At 38.4% G+C, this 18800-nt stretch overlaps 1 protein-coding gene across 5 annotated transcripts in view; it reads right to left on the reverse strand.

Moving 5' to 3' along the window:
* TRAPPC9 (trafficking protein particle complex 9) overlaps window positions 1-18800 on the reverse strand; it is a 508539-nt gene that overhangs the window by 396812 nt on the left and 92927 nt on the right. For all 5 annotated transcript variants that reach the window (XM_037379008.1, XM_037379006.1, XM_037379007.1 and 2 more), the window contains 2 exons: window positions 17367-17519; window positions 3395-3519 (listed from right to left, as the gene is read on the reverse strand). In XM_037379008.1, coding sequence (XP_037234905.1) covers window positions 3395-3519; window positions 17367-17519 — 278 coding nt within the window. The remainder of the gene's footprint in view (window positions 1-3394; window positions 3520-17366; window positions 17520-18800) is intronic.

Here is an 18800-nt window from a genome sequence, read left to right on the forward strand (position 1 = left end):
ATACAGAATTTATAAGATCATTATAACAGTAATTTCCACAAGCCAGTGACTGGTTTATTAGAAGACAGCCTATAGCAAAACTGAAAGCTTAGATTCCCGAGAAGTTCAACTTCAATACCAGCAATATCCAAGACTGAAGCACAAAAATTGGGAGGAAGGTTTAAGCATAAAGACTTATAAATAACCAAACAATGACATTTCAGAATCAGCAACAAAAGAAGTATTGATTTACATGAATTTTCATTTGAAAAAAATCACCTTTATTTGAAGACTAGCTTATGCACAGCATGCAGGATCGAAAAATAACTACTACTCCTGAATATTCACAACAGACACCTACTGCTAAGTCATTAATAAATGACAGCAGAGCACCTTCACCACACATACAAATTGTCTAAGATAATCTTGTTTCTTAACTTAAAAACTCCCACTTGCTTCTTACATTAGTCCTTGTCAAATCACTTTAACTGGCTTGACTATTTACAAGATAAACCTTTAAACATCATCAAGCAATCAACCAGACCAAAAGGCACGGTGCAGGACACTGGCAATAGCCCACACATCCAGGATTGTTCTGCAGAGAGAAACTGAAGTATCTTTTAAGGAGGGCCTAGGGAACTCAAAAAGATACATAAGTATCAAATATTTTGAGACTCAGGTTCAAAAGGAACTTTGGATCATCTCTCTCAGATATATCCCAGCGTGCTACGTTTTAGACAAGAATGTTCCTACTGACCAAAACTGCTTGTGTCTGACAACAAATATCTATTTGTGTACTCTGAAAACCCAGCCTAAAACCAAGCGAGTCAAAACCAAAAATCTAGCCAATTCCTCAGAACCCAGCCAAGAAAACCAGACCAGAACACATTCCAATTACATCTATCAATGCTTAACTGACTCAATATACAATAATTTTTCTGGAATTTGTCTAGCTTTTATTTTAAGTTACTGGTGGCTCGTACATTTCTTCCTACTAAAGAGTACTTGTCAAAGTAGAGAGAAGTCACAAACAGACAGTATTAAACAGAAGTAGTAGCCAACAGGGACAAAAGCTGGATATAATACTTTATGACAAAAGGACTAGCAGTCAGATGTAATGTAGTCATCTAAATACACAAATGTGCTCTCTTCAGTCATGAAAGGTAATTTCTTCTGGTCATTTGCCCAGCACCAACTACATATGTCCATATACACAACCACTTTATTACTTCGATAGTCTGGTGAATGGAAAACTACTTCTAAGATACTCTAAATAGTTCTGAACTTCATAAGTATTTCTAATCCAGGTAATCAAATGATCGGTTTATAGTAGTTTAACCGGGACAAGCTGCAATAAGATTATTACTTATGAGTATATGAAAATGGTAAATAGAAATGGAAGTTATAGAAATGGACATTTGTTAAAATGGAATGAGCCATGATAATAAATCATCCTGCAGATGGTGATACCTTACTATGGTTTTCTCTCTCCTCATCTACAACAGATCAATCTTACAAATATTGGGAAGATTTAAGTCATATTTGTCCTATCACGAATGTAGTCTGCAAATACATGATCAGAACGACAGTAATTTAAGTGATTAGAAATACAATTTTGTAGACTTCCTCCAGAGCTTTAACCTGTTGGGTATTTTAACAGCCTGATTTTTATCCCCGCCCCCCCCCCCTATAAATCATCTCTTCTAAACATTACAAAAAGTGCAAGGTTAGTGATTAAGCCAGTTTTAAAATAGATGTTAACACAGTAAATTGTTCATTTGGGGCACGCTAGGGGAGCTGTACAGCAGTCACAACAATCAGGCTCAAAACACAGATATAAGGAACTCCTTGATACTAACAGAATATTTATTCTCTATTGAACACAGTTTTGATCACCTGCAAGGTCCTTCCATCACAAAATACCAACTCATTAAATGAAAATTCATTCCATAAACCTAAAACCAGAATCAAGCATATGCATTCCCACCAGACTGTTTCACTATACACTGTTAAAAACCAAGTTCTTGCTTTACAGCTCTCCAGCATCCTTGTAATACCATCACATAGATAATTGTGAACCTGCAACTCCTTGGTTGCCAGGACAACTGGTTGACAAGCAAAAAGTGCACTAAAAGGGTTTTTTTTTCATGTGTTTGGTGCAAAGAAATTCTGGATTTTTAATCCAGCTTCAAAAGAACATTCCCCTTGCTTTCTTAAGTCAGAAGTGTCTATAGGTCAGACATTCAACACAAAGTTCTAAATTTAAAAATTAACGCTGGGCATTTTACCCACTTAAATATCAAATTCTTTCCTCAGTCATGCTGATTTATATTTATGAGCAACTGGGAAATACCTTGCTATGTCATAAAATAAAAAGAAAGGCTTTACTAATTTTTTAAACGTCTTTCATGTGCTGTCATCATCCTTTCTTTACTGCAGAATCAAATGATGATGAATTAGCAGTGCTAAAGGTCCAAAAGAAACACACTTAAAAATTAATAGCTTCACCTGTTTACTGATCAAATAGAATTGTAAATAATCTCACTGGGAAGGAAGCAAATACACGTGCAAAGCAAATTACTAAGAAAAGCAAAGCCTATGTTTGCTTCGCAAAAACATGCTAAGCCAAATATTGCATTGCACAATGCTTGATATAAATTCTGAATGAACAAACCGAAACAGAACACCAATTCATGTAGGAAATATACTGAATTCTACAAGGCATGTAAGGCATTCACCAAAGCTATGGAAGAGACCACTGAAGTGCTACAGCACATTTTTTACAATTTCTGTTACTGTATCTTCAGCGAATCTGAAGAGTACCAAGCTGTTCTTATTTCACTGCTCAAAACGACATTCCCATCTTCAACCAGTAAGATCTTCAACAGAAAAATAAATGTAGCTCACTCCGGGGAAGACTCTTTCTCAGTAAGCACAATGCAGCTTCTACCTACACAATTGTTCTTTCATCCTGCTTTTATTTACTTTTCTTCTGGCACTCTCAACTATTCTGTTTTATTACTTAAACGAACACCACTAAAAGGCTTACTACTGGAACTGTGAAGATAAGCCTTTGATCCCACATGTTCAGAAGGTACAAAAACTTCCATATATTTTAATATAAAACCACCAATAATTCATATAGAAGCACCTTCCTGCAGAGTACACATCATAAGAAAGCAACATGAGGTAAAGAACCGACAGTTCCTTGAGTATATCGTACTGATAACCAGCCCTTTACAATTTCTACTGTTAGCCTGATCTTGTTTCACCTTTTTGTTTGTTCTAATATAACAATCCAAACACAGAACATCAAGCTGTTCTAAAAAAGATAAAAAGGGGAAAAAATGAAGAGACAAACTTTTATTTTTTAATCACACAACAAACCATACCACAGTCCAATGATGTCACTTACCTTCACATGACTGAAGTCACCAACTTTGCTGCTTTCTTGGGGGTTAATAGGTTTAGTCTCTACTCTTGGTTTGACAACCTGCCGAAAAGGACTGGAGAGCGGAAGTCCTGTAACACTGATTCCATCTAGAAACAGAATAAATGAAATTACTTTTGCTTGTCTAATGCTATGCTTTATTCCCATGCATCTCGATCTGTATTATCAAAGTGCGAGAAAATACACAAGAGATACTAACATTTTATACAAAAAGGCAAAAAGTAAAGATTATTTGCTATGTTTTTCTCTAGAAGCCAAAAAATCTCAAACAGGACTACATCAAAAATCAGTGAAGGTCACAGGAAAGGAAGGTAACCACATCTAAAATATCACAATAGAAATGTCAAAGTTAATAATATAAAACTAGTTTTAATATTTACAATATTAAAAAAAGAACAATAAAAGTTCATGTTTTTCCATGATAGTGACCCTAACAGCTGCTTAGTATCTTTTAAACTAACTTCCAGTTTTGAGGCCTGAGGGTTCTTTTTTCAAGCATGGGGGGGGGGGGGGAGAAGCCATGTTTTTTACCATCTACTGATGTATAAACATATATAATATTTCTCATGTATAACAAAGGCATAATGGTAACTAAGGTTCACATTGTAATAGTCAACAAAAAGCTTAACAGAAATTGATATCTTTAGAGGAGTATCCTCAGTTTAGTATTTACTAGCAGTCCGTGTACTGACATATAGTATAGCCATAAAAGACAATGTGACAACTTAGTAGTATCTTTTATTGCTGACAAGTTTCTATAAGTTGCAGGTAAATAAATACACTGCAGCATATTTGGATTTCTCAGCCTACCAAAGATACATTCTAAGCACAAATCATTAAAATGTGCCAAAATTACTGTTGAATCACGAAAAGTCAGATAACAAGAAAATTAAAATAATGAAGCTTTAATGTACATTGAAACTAGATTCACAATTTGTTATTATTGAGATTTACATCCAAAGTCAAAACAAGAGCAGAGGGTTATTTTTCATTGTGCTCTTTCAAGGAAATGCAATCCACAAAACACCAATTAAACATAAGCAAAAGCTCATATATTGCAGCAGAGGCATATATCTAAACATAGGGGAAACACCAAATTACTACACAAAACCCAAACATATTCCCTTTTTGGAAACTCCTCCTATCAAATTATATTTGTTAATATCACACTCCAATTCCATGGATGACCTCAAATCTGGACCTGTTGAGGATACATTCCTCAAAAGAAGAAACTAGAAGAACAAGATGGAGCATAAAATAGTTTTGTTTCATTAAAATCCAATTTCCCAGGTATCCAAATGAGAAAAAAAAGGGCACATTCCTTTACTTCCAATTTCCTTCACTAACTAGCTTTAAAATGCACCTTAGTTCAGCTTTAAAGATACAACACTGGGATAAACATTAGATTAGAAGATGCTGATTCAGGAGGATTAATAGTCAAAAAATCCTTAAAATACTTTAATTTGCAATTAAGTTATCTGAAAAAAAAGGTGAAAAGAAAGATTACTATTTCTCAAGAAATTAGTATTTCCACCACCAACAGTCACGAGCGTCATCGACTTCCTAAAAGGTCAATAACCTTTACACATTATAGTAAAAGATGTATTCACATACACCGATATCCTTCACGTCAGCAAAGCCTGACTGGATGCTGTATAGTCGTACTGGGTTTAGCTGGGATAGAGTTGATTTTCTTCACAGCAGCTGGTATGGGGCTGTGTTCTGGATTCGTGCTGGAAACAGTGTGGATAACACAGGGAATTTTTCATTATTGCTGAGCAGCGCTGACACAGAGCCAAGGGCTTTGCTGCTCCTCACCCCACTCCGCCAGCGAGGAGGCTGGGGGTGCACGAGGAGCTGGGAGGGGACACAGCTGGGACAGGTGACCCCAGCTGACCCCAGGGGTATTCCAGACTATATGACATCATGCTCAGCATGGAAAGCTGGGGGTGGAAGTTGGCAGGGAGGGTCACTGCCCAGGGACAGGCTGGGCATTGCTCAGTTGGTGGTGAGCAATTGCTTTCATTTGCATCACTTGTTTTTGGGTTCATTTTCCTCTCTTTCCCCTCTTTTCCTTACTTTTTTTTTTTTTTTTAAATTATTAAACTGTCTTTATCTCAACCCGTGTGTTTCTTTGTCGATTTTACCCTTACAATTCTTCCCCCATCCCACTGGGGAAGGGGAGTGAGCGGCTGTGTGGTACTTCATTGCTGGCCGCAATATTCCACATAAACCACAACATTCTCAAGGCTTCAACGGCCTTCTGCAGAGGATTGCTGGAAGCCGAGGGAAGATGTGCAAAATGCGATTCCTGCAGTTGCCACAGAACGTTAACTGGCTCCTGCAAGGGCCAAGGCACTGCTCTTCAGAAGATGGTATGAGATACTACCACTGAAGTAGCAGAAGGAATGATCCAACTCTCATAACATTTCTAAGTGCTTTAAAGAAAGGGAATTTTAAGAAAGGAAAATTTTAAAGGAGGGAAAACTATTTTGATGGTTCTGGTGACCTCCACACATAAACAAAAGAACTAATTGTTAAATGAAATACGTATCAACTTTTGTGTGGAGTGCATGAAAAATCGCTTTTTCCCTAGAACCCACAACACAAGTTGTCATATTTACGATTAATGTTCATTTGATGTATGTCTTTGTGCAACAGTTAGGATGGACTTTGGCACACCTGTTGTTTTGCTGCATGGCTGAAGCAAATATCATCATCCCCACTGGGGTTTGCAGAGCAATTTCAGTGCATGCAAACTAGATTATTTTTGGAGTAAACAAAAATAAATCAAAGACTGCAATCCCAGAGAACAGGCACTGTACTGCAACCTCTAATGGGGACATAATAACCTGAACCAACAAGCAGCCCTTCAGACAGATTTGGGTCACACATGGAGGGGTATTTTATCCAGAAGGCCAGGGTAAGTCTGGCCACAATGTAATGGAAGAGCTTTTAGCAGACTGCTTCTACTACCAATCTACTCCTACTGCATCATCTCAATCTAGATACAGCCTTTAGTCACTAAATCCAGCAATTCTAAATAAGGAATTATAATGAGATCACCAGGCAATATAAGAATAGAAAAAAACACTGTGATCAGAAATTATACAGTTCATATTTAAGACCAGGCATTTAGTTTCATTAGATGCAAGATCCAAACACAAAAAAACCCCTAACACATTTTCAGAACCACACAACTTGCAGTCTACCTAAATTAACCCGGGTTGCCAACCATCTGATGGAACCAGGTTTTGCCAGTCAGATTAGTTTCCAGCCCTCAGAACAGACAGCACAGATCAAGCATTTCTCAATGAACAGTCTGAAAGAATTTAAAAGCAAAAGGCTAACAATTTATTTTCTAATGTTTTATCTTTGCTCAAGAATATTGCCAAAGCACTGAATAACCTGTTGTATCAACTACCGAGGGAGAGCAGGACAGGCAGATGAGAACACCCTGCCTGTGCAACATAGCACCCTGCCTGTAGCAATGTCATTCACTAAGAATTAATCAAAACTTACTGTGCATAACTTTCTTTGTCCACCTGAAAACACTGCTTTGGACTGTTCAGTAACACATTTATTAACAAGTTACTGTTAAGGGACAGACATTAAAGTGACTCGCGTAGGCTTACCAAAGTAAGAGAAATACACGATGTAATAACAGTTCCATCTTTTAGATGGCAACACAGGTAAGAACAAAGACCACGATGTCCAAATTCAAGCAATCGTAGAATCGTAGTTCCATTTACAAATCCCAAAGGTTTGTACCTTATTACCTTGGTATAATAATCCATGCATTTTCATAGACTGGTTTGGTTTAGAAGGGAGCTTTGAAGATCATCTAGGCCAAACCCCACTACACCACCTTCTTTTAAACATCACGATTCTTTTCCAGGTTTACTAGTTAATGACTTATAGATTAAAACACAAGCAAACAAAAAAAAGATTAAAAACACAAGCCCTGAAAGCAACCAAAACATGAAGGAGCCATGTCCACATTGTACGACTCTGAAGCATATGCAGCATTAGTGTGGCTTCCTCATTGTTAAATTCTACCTTTATCTCTATGAATGCTGAAACTAGGAGTGTTTATTAACATTAAATATTCAAACTTATTTGTTCCACGTGGGTCCACTGCAGAAAAATCAACCAGCAGCATCAAACTTATAGAAAAAAATATCAGAAGGGCTAAGTCTGAGTAGGATAGCTACAAATGGGAAAACAATCATATCGGTTATTATATCTAGAAAACTGAAAAACATATCAGTTAGTCATTTTTATGAATATTTGACTAAATTTTCTGAAAGTTCAACTAAAATTAAGCCTTTTCTCTTGTAATATAACTACATTAAATCATCATGTAGTAATCTAGCCCGGGAAGACCAAGGGAAAAGGAAGGGAAATTAAAGCACAGAATAGTAGGCGTTGAGTATACCCCTCAGCAAGTTTGCCAATGATATCAAGCTGTGTGGTGCAGTCAACACGCTAGAGGGAAGGGATGCCATCCAGAGGACCCTTAACAGGCTCGAGAGGTGGGATGGACTAAAACTCATGAAGGTCAACAGGGCCAAGTTCAAGGTCCTGCACGTGGGTCAGGGCACTTCCGAGCACAAATACAGGCTGTGTGGACAATGGATTGAGAGCAGCATTGAGGAGAAAGACTTCAGCGTGTTGGTTGACGAGAAGCTCAACACGACCTGGCAATGTGCACTCGCAGCCCAGAAAGCTAGGTGTATCCTCAGCTGCATCAAAAGAAGTGTGGCCAGCAGGTCATTCACCCACCACCCGCCACTCCACTCTGGTGAGACCCCACCAGGAGTACTGCATCCAGCTCTGGGGCACCCAACATAAGGAGGACATGGACCTGTTGGAGCAAGTCCAGAGGAGGAGCATGAAGATGATCAGAGGGCTGGAGCACCTCTCCTATGAAGACAGGCTGAGAGAGTTGGGGTTGTTCAGCCTGGAGAAGAGAAGGCTCTGGGGAGACTGACTGCAGCTTTCCAATATGTAAAGGAAGCTTAAAAGAAAATGGAGAGAGACTCTTTGCCAGAGTCTGTAGTGACAGGACAAGGGGTAATAGTTTTGAACTGAAAGAGGGTAGTTTTAGATTAGATACTAGGAAGGAAATCTTCACTAGGAGTGTGGTGAGACACTGGCACAGGTTTCCCAGAGCAGCTGTGGATGCCCCATCCCTGGCAGTGTCCAAGGCCAGGCTGGACGGGGCTTTGAGCAACCTGGTCTGGTGGCAGGGGGTTGGAACTAGATGATCTTTAAGGGCCCTTCCAACCCATTCTAGGGTTCTATGAATTTAGTATGGGCTAATAGGAATTTTATTTCTAACTTGCACAAGAAATATCAAGGTATCAATCCACCCCTAGACCAGCTCTCAACATCCCTTAGAAACCAACTGATATTAAAGCAAACATTATTATTAGCCTAAGATTTGAGGAAGTAATACACTAAAAAGCTTAAGAGCTCACCAGCAAAACTTATCATACCTGTATTTGATCACAGGCTTTGAAATCTTTTTTTAATGACAATAACCTAAGGAAAGATATTCTTTCCAAATTGATGAATGATTTTCACCAGTCCTGTATTTAGAAAAAAGCTGACAGTGATTTTCTTTGCAATTTCATGTACCAAACATAACAAGAACCAAGCGTGAAAAACTGCATGGTATTATTCAGATTTTCCATTTTGTATATGACACAAGTTTTCATTTCTTTGAGAAAGGAATAGATATTACTTAAAGCAACATCACAGGCATACAACTAATGCCTGTCAATTTACCTTTTAAAAACCCATTCTATTGGGGGGGGGAGGAGAGACAGGAGAAAAAGGTTAGTTTAAATTTTTTCTCTGGTGAAGAAGGATTTTTTTTTTAATCTCTACATTATACTGTGCAAGAGAACTTCTCTGCCAGAGGCCTCCAAAAAACCCGATGTCCTCTTGCTAGTGATTTTTAATTATTTACCTTTTTCTGTTCTTTTGACTGGGTAGCAAAGATTATTAGACACTGTCTGGCTCCTCTGCAACACATTAAACAGTGACCACAGAATGGAAAAACATAAGCTGTTACAAGCCCTGGTAGGCTGCAGAACTTAATGATGGCAGGAGAAAACAGGTAATTGGAAAGTTTAAAGCATCAATGAAGTAGTTCACCAGAAGTTTTAAATTACTTTATATTTCTGGGTTTTGAGACTTCCTAAATTTTATTTTCTCACATGAAGTTTAGAGATATGAAGATGCTAGGTCCTCCACAGCTTTCTTTCATCAATCCATACTGTCAAATATCTTGTGCAGCCTTTTACTATAAAAAGAACAATTGTCTTTCTACTCTGTCCAGAAATCTTCCTAATTTCTAGAACCCACACTGAATATTTCCATGGTAACAACACATGACCAACACTTTTTCCATGGTAACTGCAAAACCACAGCTTGCCTTTCCAACATCACAGTCACTGCTGTCACAACAAAGGCAAAATCTCTTACTGGCATTTCCACTCTGCTTTCAAAGGGTAAGTAAATTGTCAATTTAAGTTCACTAGACACTTCGCAGAACAATCCCACACCATTTCGTATTTGAATGAGGGAAAGTTTACTAAGGGAGTTAAACCTGTACGACCTGGTGACTAAGCACTGAAGCTGGCACAGGATAGCTTCTGTCCCGCTCTAACCCATTGTTACCCCTTGTAATGCCATGGGGTACAGCGATTCCTGGTCTGATTCAGGTGACAGAAACATAGACACCTTTCAACTGGCACATCACAACTACAGTGGTCTCAAACTCTGTTGCAAGGAAATCCAGGATACCACAAAAATTTTTTGCATTCCACTGCATCTACAGGTAACTGGCCATACAATGTCATGAGATGCAAAAGCAGCTAAGGTTATAGGTTAAAGCTGCAGCTTCTCTGAAGAAGAAATAATTCCAACCCAGTGACAGTACAAACCTGCTTATTGCCGTTTTTTAAAAACACATGAAATGCACTTAATATTATATACAGGGCTGTTTGTGCCCAGGTGCTGGCGGTGGGGCTGGGGGTGGCCTCTGCACAAGCCGGGGGTGCCGGGGAGGGGGGCAACAGGTTTCCGCAAGGGCCACAGGCGGCCCAGGCAGAGGAGGAGGCAGCCGAGGGGGGAGCAGCAGCAGAGGCAGCCCCAGGCCGCAGCAGGAGGAGGGCAGGAGGTGCCGCAGGCCCGGAGCAGGGCTCCCCTGCAGCCCTGGCGAGCCCCCGCCGGGGCAGAGCCCCAGCCTGCAGCCCGGGGAGGGCCCCAGGCCGCAGCTGGGGGCTCTTTCCTGCAGGAGCTGCGGCCCTGGAGAGCCCCGGCGGGAGCAGGGGGTCCCTGAAGGGCTGCAGCCCGGGGCAGGGCCCGCGCTGGAGCAGGGAGACGGGGCAGGAGGCAGGAGCGGGGCTGAGGGGCTCACACGGGCCGGCACACGGCCCAGACCCGCCCCAGCCCCGGCCCGGGGGACAGGGGACGGGAGCCCGGGGGACACCTGGGGAGCGGGGAAGGGGTGGGCAGGTGTTTTAATGTCTTACTTAGTTTCTCACCATCTAATTCTAATTTATTTGGCAGTAAATTACATTGACTTTCCCCAAGTCAGGCCTGTTTTTCCCACGACAGTAACTGGTAAGTGACCTCCCTGTCTTCACCTCAGCCCATGAGCTTTCTCCCCGTTTTCTTCCCCCGGCCTGCTGAGGAGAGGGGAGGGAGTCAGCCGGCTTGGGGGGGTGGGGCTGGGCGTTTGGCCTTTAGTCGAGGTTAACCACCTTATATTATACATATATATATATATATAAGCATTATAGTAATTTCTTTCTTACATGAGTGCTTTACAAGCATGAAAAAATAAGAGCTATGTCAGAGTTTTTGTAAAGTACACGAGCATAAAACATGAACACTAAATACCCCCTCAACCCATTTGGTTTTTGTCAGTCCATTACCTGATAGATATTTCAAAACAAAAAGCCTCTTGGTAGGCAACCTCTCCTACGAACAGTTCAACATTTTTAAAGTACTTTCAGCATGTAGAAAAAAAAAGATTTTAAGAAACTCAGGACCGGAGAGTATGTTTGCTAATTCAGAATATGCCTTTTTATTTTTTTCCCCTAGAAAACTAGAACCATCTTGTATTCTTCTGAAAGTTGTCGGAATTCTAGAAACATGCTGTCTGCAGCAACAAAGAGGGGAATAACAGAAGAGTAGAGAGTTTCAGGCAATATAATCCACTTCACCCTTCACAGTATGGTGGGCATTAAGGTGCAGTTCCTTCTCTCTCTCAAAAACATGCTTAGGAGTATCCATCACACAGGAGACCACAGATCACAGCACTCCAGACAGAGCTACCAGGAACGCATTAACTCTCTGGCTCCCAGGAGCAGGGCAGAGACAACAAATAGCAGACTAAGCACATCTCTGAGACTCCATTGAATCTGAAGAGGATGGTAATAGTAATTAACAGTATCAAATGCAGTATACATAACGATTCCTTCCTGAGGCTGGTGAACTAACTAAACTAGAATTCGAAGTTAGATTTAAAATAATGTGAATACAAGGAAAGGGAGCAAATGAAAGGTAAAGAAATTCATAATCAAAGACCAGAGATTATCTAAGCACGCTACATTAGTGAGAAAATAAAGTGCTTCAGCAAGGAAAGAGAATAACAGGATGGCAGGTCAGTTAGCCCATGTGTGCCAACAATAAACGTACTGCTATTTGCCTCATGTCTGTCTTGGCTATTTACATTGTAAAGATTTGGGGCCTGAAATACCTGTTATTACATATTTGTGTAGTGGTTGGTACAACTGATACAGGCTAAGGTCCTACAGCACTTAGGTACTGTTAAAAAAAACCCTGTATCAGTCAAATTATGAGACAAGACTATTTATCTAGATTAAAAGGCAGCTGGAAAAGAAAAAGGCACCTTATCTTCTGTAAGCACTAAAACTGGAATTTAAGAACTCTGTAAGAAAAGTTCTTATAAAATTAAGCGTATTTTTAAAGGTACAGGGTGATGAATTTATGGAAGAAACAGAAGTGTTTGTAGTTAAAAAAAAACAAAACAAAACACCCACCCACAACTCATTTGCTCAGATTAACAGCGCAACCAAAATGAAAACTGACATCTTCAAACAGCAGAGAGAAAAAGCTTCTTAGAAATGAAGTCACTTCGAAAAAAATATTCTGAGTGATTAAATGTAATGAAGACAACCAAGCACAGTAACACTGAAATGATCACACTGAAATATCTCTGAGGACTTCCATCATCATCATCATCATCAGTAATACCATTACCCTAATAAGAGTCCTCTAGGGTACTTAGATTTTCAGATGACTTGTCAAGATTACATTTAAATACAAAACCACCTATCTTTCTAACAAAGAAATATATTGCCTATACACTATGTACGTGTAGGAACATTTTAAAGTAAATAAAATCTAGCCATTTAAGTAGAAAAGCAACAAAGTGAGTATGAAACATACAATGGTCTTGCATACCAATACTAAAAAATATTCAAGATCACTGCTTTTAGAAATATGCTGTTATTTCTCTGCAACCTCTTCTCCCTTAGCAGAGACTTAAGGCTTAGATTTGCTTCTCTCTTAGCATGTAATTAATTAGTTCCTTTGATGAGTTTATGAATTTAAAAATTCTCACACCTGTCTTTAGGTTCCCTATACACAGGATGAATGAACACTACCATTTTACGTAATGAAGTACTCATTGTAGATTAATTCATTAAGCTTTGTAAAGCATTATCCCCATGTAACACAAGCTTTTATTAAAGAGACTACTTCCCCAACAAGTTACCATATATAATGCAATCCAGAAAGAGCAGCTATTGTTCTTTTCCCATTTAGTGTCGGGGAAATACTGGATCTCAGAAATTAAAGTATGACTGGGAAGGAGCGTTCATTATGCTAATAGTGTGAGCATCCCATTGACCTCTTTATGTCACTTTAACAGGTGACACAGACCTTACTGCTTAACCTCCTTAAGTCTGGCTGTACAAAGTAGACAGACTAGGAGACACCAGGAGGAAACACTCTTAACAGTCTTAGCATCAAATTAAATACACATACTGACTTTCCTGACCAGAGAACCTAGAACATACATAGAAAGAACCATGAACCGTCCAGCTAAGGGACAGGAGATCTAAAAGTTCATTAGCATTTGCAGCAAACAGATCTCCTAAAAGATCTAAATCTCTAAATCCCAGTCAACTGCCTTCAAGATGTAAGCCCAGTTTTTCTTCATCCTAATTAATGAAATGTCTCTGGAACACCTGCCCAGCTGCTCAAAGTGCTTGCCAAGTAATTAATTCCAAAGAAAATAAACCCAAGGCAATCCAGATTGTGACAAGAACCCTAAATGACATGCTTTAACGGGAGGCACATTCATCTGCAATGTTATCTGGCACGTAATTAGGCTGTATTTGCATAAATGCAATTCCCAGCATGGAAGCTTATACAACACAGGATGGCATGTTCCTGGCATCACAGCTAGGACCTTATGAAATCTAATGACTGGGCAATAAAATGTCAAATGAAATTCTGTATAAATAAATGGGGGAAAAAAATCCTAAACTTATGTGTGAAATAAGAGGCCCTCAGTGTGTCAGACTGTTCAGGAGCAAGATCCCGGAGCTGTGGTTCACAGATTCATGAATCTACCAACTTTATGTTCAGCAACAGTCAAGAAAGTAAGTGACAAACTGTGCATTACTGTATTATTATAAGGAAAGTAATATAAAACAAAACAAAGAGCATCATTAGGTCACTACACAAATATGTAGATCGCCCGTCAAATAGTGTATACAGCCTACTCAAACATACAGAACTGAAAGAGTTCAGAAGGGAGAAGGCTAATTGATGTAGAACTGTTTCCCTAACAGGGACAACTAAGCCAGTCAGAAATCTTCGGTCTGCGAAAGAGACCACTGTGACAATAACATGAGGAAATGTCGTAAAATCATGACTGAAAGTAGGGTGTTTAGAAGATAAACTGTTACCTGTTCCTTGCAATACAAGAACCAGGTAATATAAGGAGGACACCAGTAAGTGCAAAGCTGCTAAAAGTAATGTAGCTGTGATTCTTCTTGCCACAGCATGGTGTACAGTGCTGACAGAGAGAATGAAGAATTTTATGAAAGAGAAACCCACCAAGAATGACTAACAATGCCTGAAACCCTATCAGGCTCTGGAAGTTCCTAAGCAAACAACAGTTGGAGCCCAAAAGCCTGAATGGAAGTAGCATGTAGGTTCGTGATTTTCCCTATATTCTCCTAGAGGCATCTGCTCTTAGCCACTATCACAGCTAGGATAGTGGACTAGACTGTCATTGATCTGATCCTGTACAGCCACTCATGTGTTTTTGCTTCCTTTAATCTAGACCACCTAACATTTTTCTTTATGAGACAGTATACCATCAACACACAAGAATCAGATCAGCAATTTTGATTGATAACTTAGTTTACTTTCCAATTGGATAAGTGTATCATCAGAAACACCAGTAATTTACCCTTTCTGTACTATGTCCTGATTACAAACAGCATCGAAGGAAACAATTTTAGCATCAAATGAAAACAGATCAAAGTAACAGATGCCTTGCTAAGGGCATTACTTTTAAAATTATTTTGATCATCATTGTAAATCTGGTCTTCAAAAGAAAAAGGTACCATAGCTACCATAAGCTTAAAAGTCATGTCATAGTTGCCATTGATTTTTCTAGCTCTTTACTGTTCTTTACATCGGGATCTTACCTGCCTCTTCAGAAAGTACAGTATTTGTAAAGTTAAAAGCAATATAGCAAAATTAAAGTAGCAAGTAAAAATGTCGGTGTACTTAGCATCTCTAGTAACACTTTCAAAGTACACACAGTACAGAGCACCCAAAGATACCAAAGTTCTAAAGAACCAATAACAGATTCTACTCCTTTATCATCTCAATGAGAAAAGTTTGAATTGCTTCCAGGCTTCAGTTACACAACCTTTCAAAGAAGCTGTAGACAGAAATAACAAGGTAAAAATGTGCAAAGACTTTGTTTGTATGTGGTCCCATAAAAGTTAGATACTGCTGAAGAAACAGAGGCCCAAATCCAAATCTCACAGCTGTTTGATGCCAATACTGAGAAGTATGTATGTCATCTTCTCCTTCCATAGAATATTTTATCTGTATGTTATTTCATCTGAAAAACTGCTGGGCAAGTGCACCTTCAAAATGTCTTTAAAGCTTTTTGGAGACATGGCAAATGAAGACAATTTTTTTATATATAGAGAGAGAGATATATATACATATATATATTTAGAAGTTACAAAAATGAGATCAACAGAACTGACACTAAAGATAGTAATGTCTAGGTTTTAAAATACTGACTTTGGTAATTATTTTTCAACTTAACATTGATAGAGTTCTTTCTCATTTCCATGACTCTGATTTCTTTCCTATTAATATGAAACTGTCAACATACAAAAGCTAAGTTTCCAATAATAAAGTTCAATTTAAATTTTGAATCAACTTTCCTATACCCTTTCCATACAATGTAATAGATAAGTTGAATTATGGTCTAAGAAAAATTCTTAAAAGCAAGCAGTAAGCCATTAGAAGTTCCATGGAAAAGAGAGGGGTCATCTATCCATAGGGTACACAAGGACCAGGAGTTCAGGAATCTGTAAGTAATTCAGTATCATCTGCTCCTGAAACAGTAAAATCATCCTACAGTTAGCATCGGATCTGCACCCCTGCCCCCCAGTTCTGTGAATTTGTAGCATAAACTTGTACTATGCAGAATTACATCTCCTATCAAGGGCATTTCTCAAAGCCTCAATTCCTTGGCAGCTGTGTTTTCACAATAATATCAGGGTACAGTCTTCCTCCACTATCAGCTTTTTCAAAAAGTTCTAAAGTAAACCTCAGAGTAGCAATGCTATGGGGTTTGTACAGTTAAATCCTACAATGTTTTTATAATTTATGTATTTTACACCAGTGATTTTTGTCTAAATGCATTTGCAAGATAACTCACAGAAATCAGTCCTATTCAACTTGAATAACATATGCATGTGACCTTATTTTTTTAATTATTTTTTTTTTTTTTTGTAAAGATTAACTATACTGACAACTCATACCTGCAACTGGATCCTGGGAAACAGTCAAAAAAATAATGGTACTTTTTTTATTGTTGTTGTTAAATACAGGAATAGCTTGTTTTGTCAAGTTAATTCAATCAGTGCAAATACATCAGGCAATTGAAAAAACACAGAGTACAGCATTCACTCCAGTGAGACTGTATGTTTATTATAAAAAGGAAATCCTTATCACAAGTATGTGGTACTTGTAATTCCAGATAATTCTAATACAAGCAAGCATTCTGAGTTTTTTAATTCAAAAGAAGCAATGAGTTTAAGCACATGAAACCTTCTCTACCGTACAAATAGTAGGGGGATTATGCCCTACATTTCAGTAGGTCGCTTCTGGCAAAACTGCTGTCTGCCATGATTAAGAATTTCAGATACTTTGATAACTAAATAATCAACCTTGTTATTTCTTTTTAAAGCCCACTCATTCTCATTGAAGCCCACTCTCTTTGAAGCCCACAACTCAATGGTGGTGCAAACTATTCTTCTTTACCTTCATAAAATAAGGATACAAAGAGACACATCAAAAACACTCTCTGTCAAGAAGGATTTGAAAAGATAGCAGGGCAATCACCATGGGAAAGTATGGTCAGATGATCATGCTCAGAGTTGTGACAAAAATTCAGTCTTCAATCCATACAGCTCACTGAAGAGTTGCCTTTGCATTACAAGACAAATATGAAAATACACATCTACATCACACACTATATTTTAGAACAAATGGCAAAACAATGGGTAAGTGTTTCTTAGAAGTACTTACAAACTTCCTAAGCAAGGAGAAATTAAGAACTCACCATCACTGAGATCTTGCAGAAGGTTTTCTTGGCATGAAAAGTCCAGCTTCACTTTAATGTTTACAGTAAACGTTGCAATCTTCCCAGGTTTCAGTGGGAACTGGGAAAGGGTATCTTCTAGCTTCCAACTCAAGAAGTCTCCATACAGCTTCTCTGCATTAAAATAAGCAAATATTTCATGAGCATAACCTCTGTGTTAAGGAAGTTTATAACTGTTGTAGAGAATATTAACTGATTCGTCATTTTCTGTTTAAATTCTAAACTATTCATAATTAAGGCAGTACAAACGAATTTAACCTTAGAAAGATATCAGAGAGGTTACTGATATACACCTAGAAGCATCACAAAGCTCAAAATATGAAATTAAGTGAAGACAAGGAAAAAAAATGTTACACAATAGGCAGCATAACATACATAGACTTTGAATACCGCCTGAATGGGACCTAGAAGTTCATAGAGTTTTTGAATCATACAGACTTCAGCTCAGGAAATGCCAAAAAACATTTAATCCAAATATTACACCAGAATAAATCAGTTAAAATTCTGAAGCACCTGTAACAACATTATTTATTTAGCTGTTGAGCAACGGAGAAGACTAGGAATACTATTGTCTTTCTTTTTTTTTTTTTTTAATAAAATAAAGTCCTTTTTGAAAACTGAGAAGCATAAAGTATACAAACCCCAAACATTAATGATGTTGCCAGACAGGATTACTTTGTGTTAAAAGATATTTGTTTGATACATTATTTATCATTGGTCCATATGAGACAGGGCACCTGTAATTATTAGCTCTTCTCTCCTAAGCTTAACATGCCAGAAAATAATATGAGGAAAAAAAAACCCAGGAAAAATATGAGGAAAAAATATGAGGAAAAAAAATTTACTGTTCATCAATACATTGAGATACTTTATCCAGTTACTCAGTCTCCTTAGTACTCCGGTAACATCAAAAGATACATCTTGAAATAAAGAGCAGCAGAGGGTTAAGTCCGCTTCAGCAGCGTGAGTTAGTTATGTGTTATTTCAAGTTCTGTAGTATGCCAAAAGCTAGAGTGATGGACATTTAAGTACCTTCAGCAAAAACAATCCAAAAAGTGCTATTCCATGAACTTTATGCAAGAGGAAAAAATTTTTTTAGAATGACAGAAAAGGTTGTTTCATGCTAGAATGGTACAATAATACAGTGACTTCTTCCTGAATTAATCTTTCTTTAGGTACTAAATAGGCTCAAAAAAATATTTGCTCATCTTTTACTTCTTTCACGCACTTCATGGATAATCCTGGGGAGCAGGGGGAGGAAATCCATTGTACAGGGTCTGGCTGAGGTGGAGTTCATGAAATTTCTTCAAGCAGCCTGTATGCTGCTGTTTTGCATTTGTGACTAGAACAGTGCTGGTTAATGCACCACCTTTTTGGCCGTCGTGCCCAGTACCT

Source organism: Falco rusticolus, chromosome 3, assembly GCF_015220075.1.
Source record: "Falco rusticolus isolate bFalRus1 chromosome 3, bFalRus1.pri, whole genome shotgun sequence".
Lineage (NCBI taxonomy): Eukaryota > Metazoa > Chordata > Aves > Falconiformes > Falconidae > Falco > Falco rusticolus.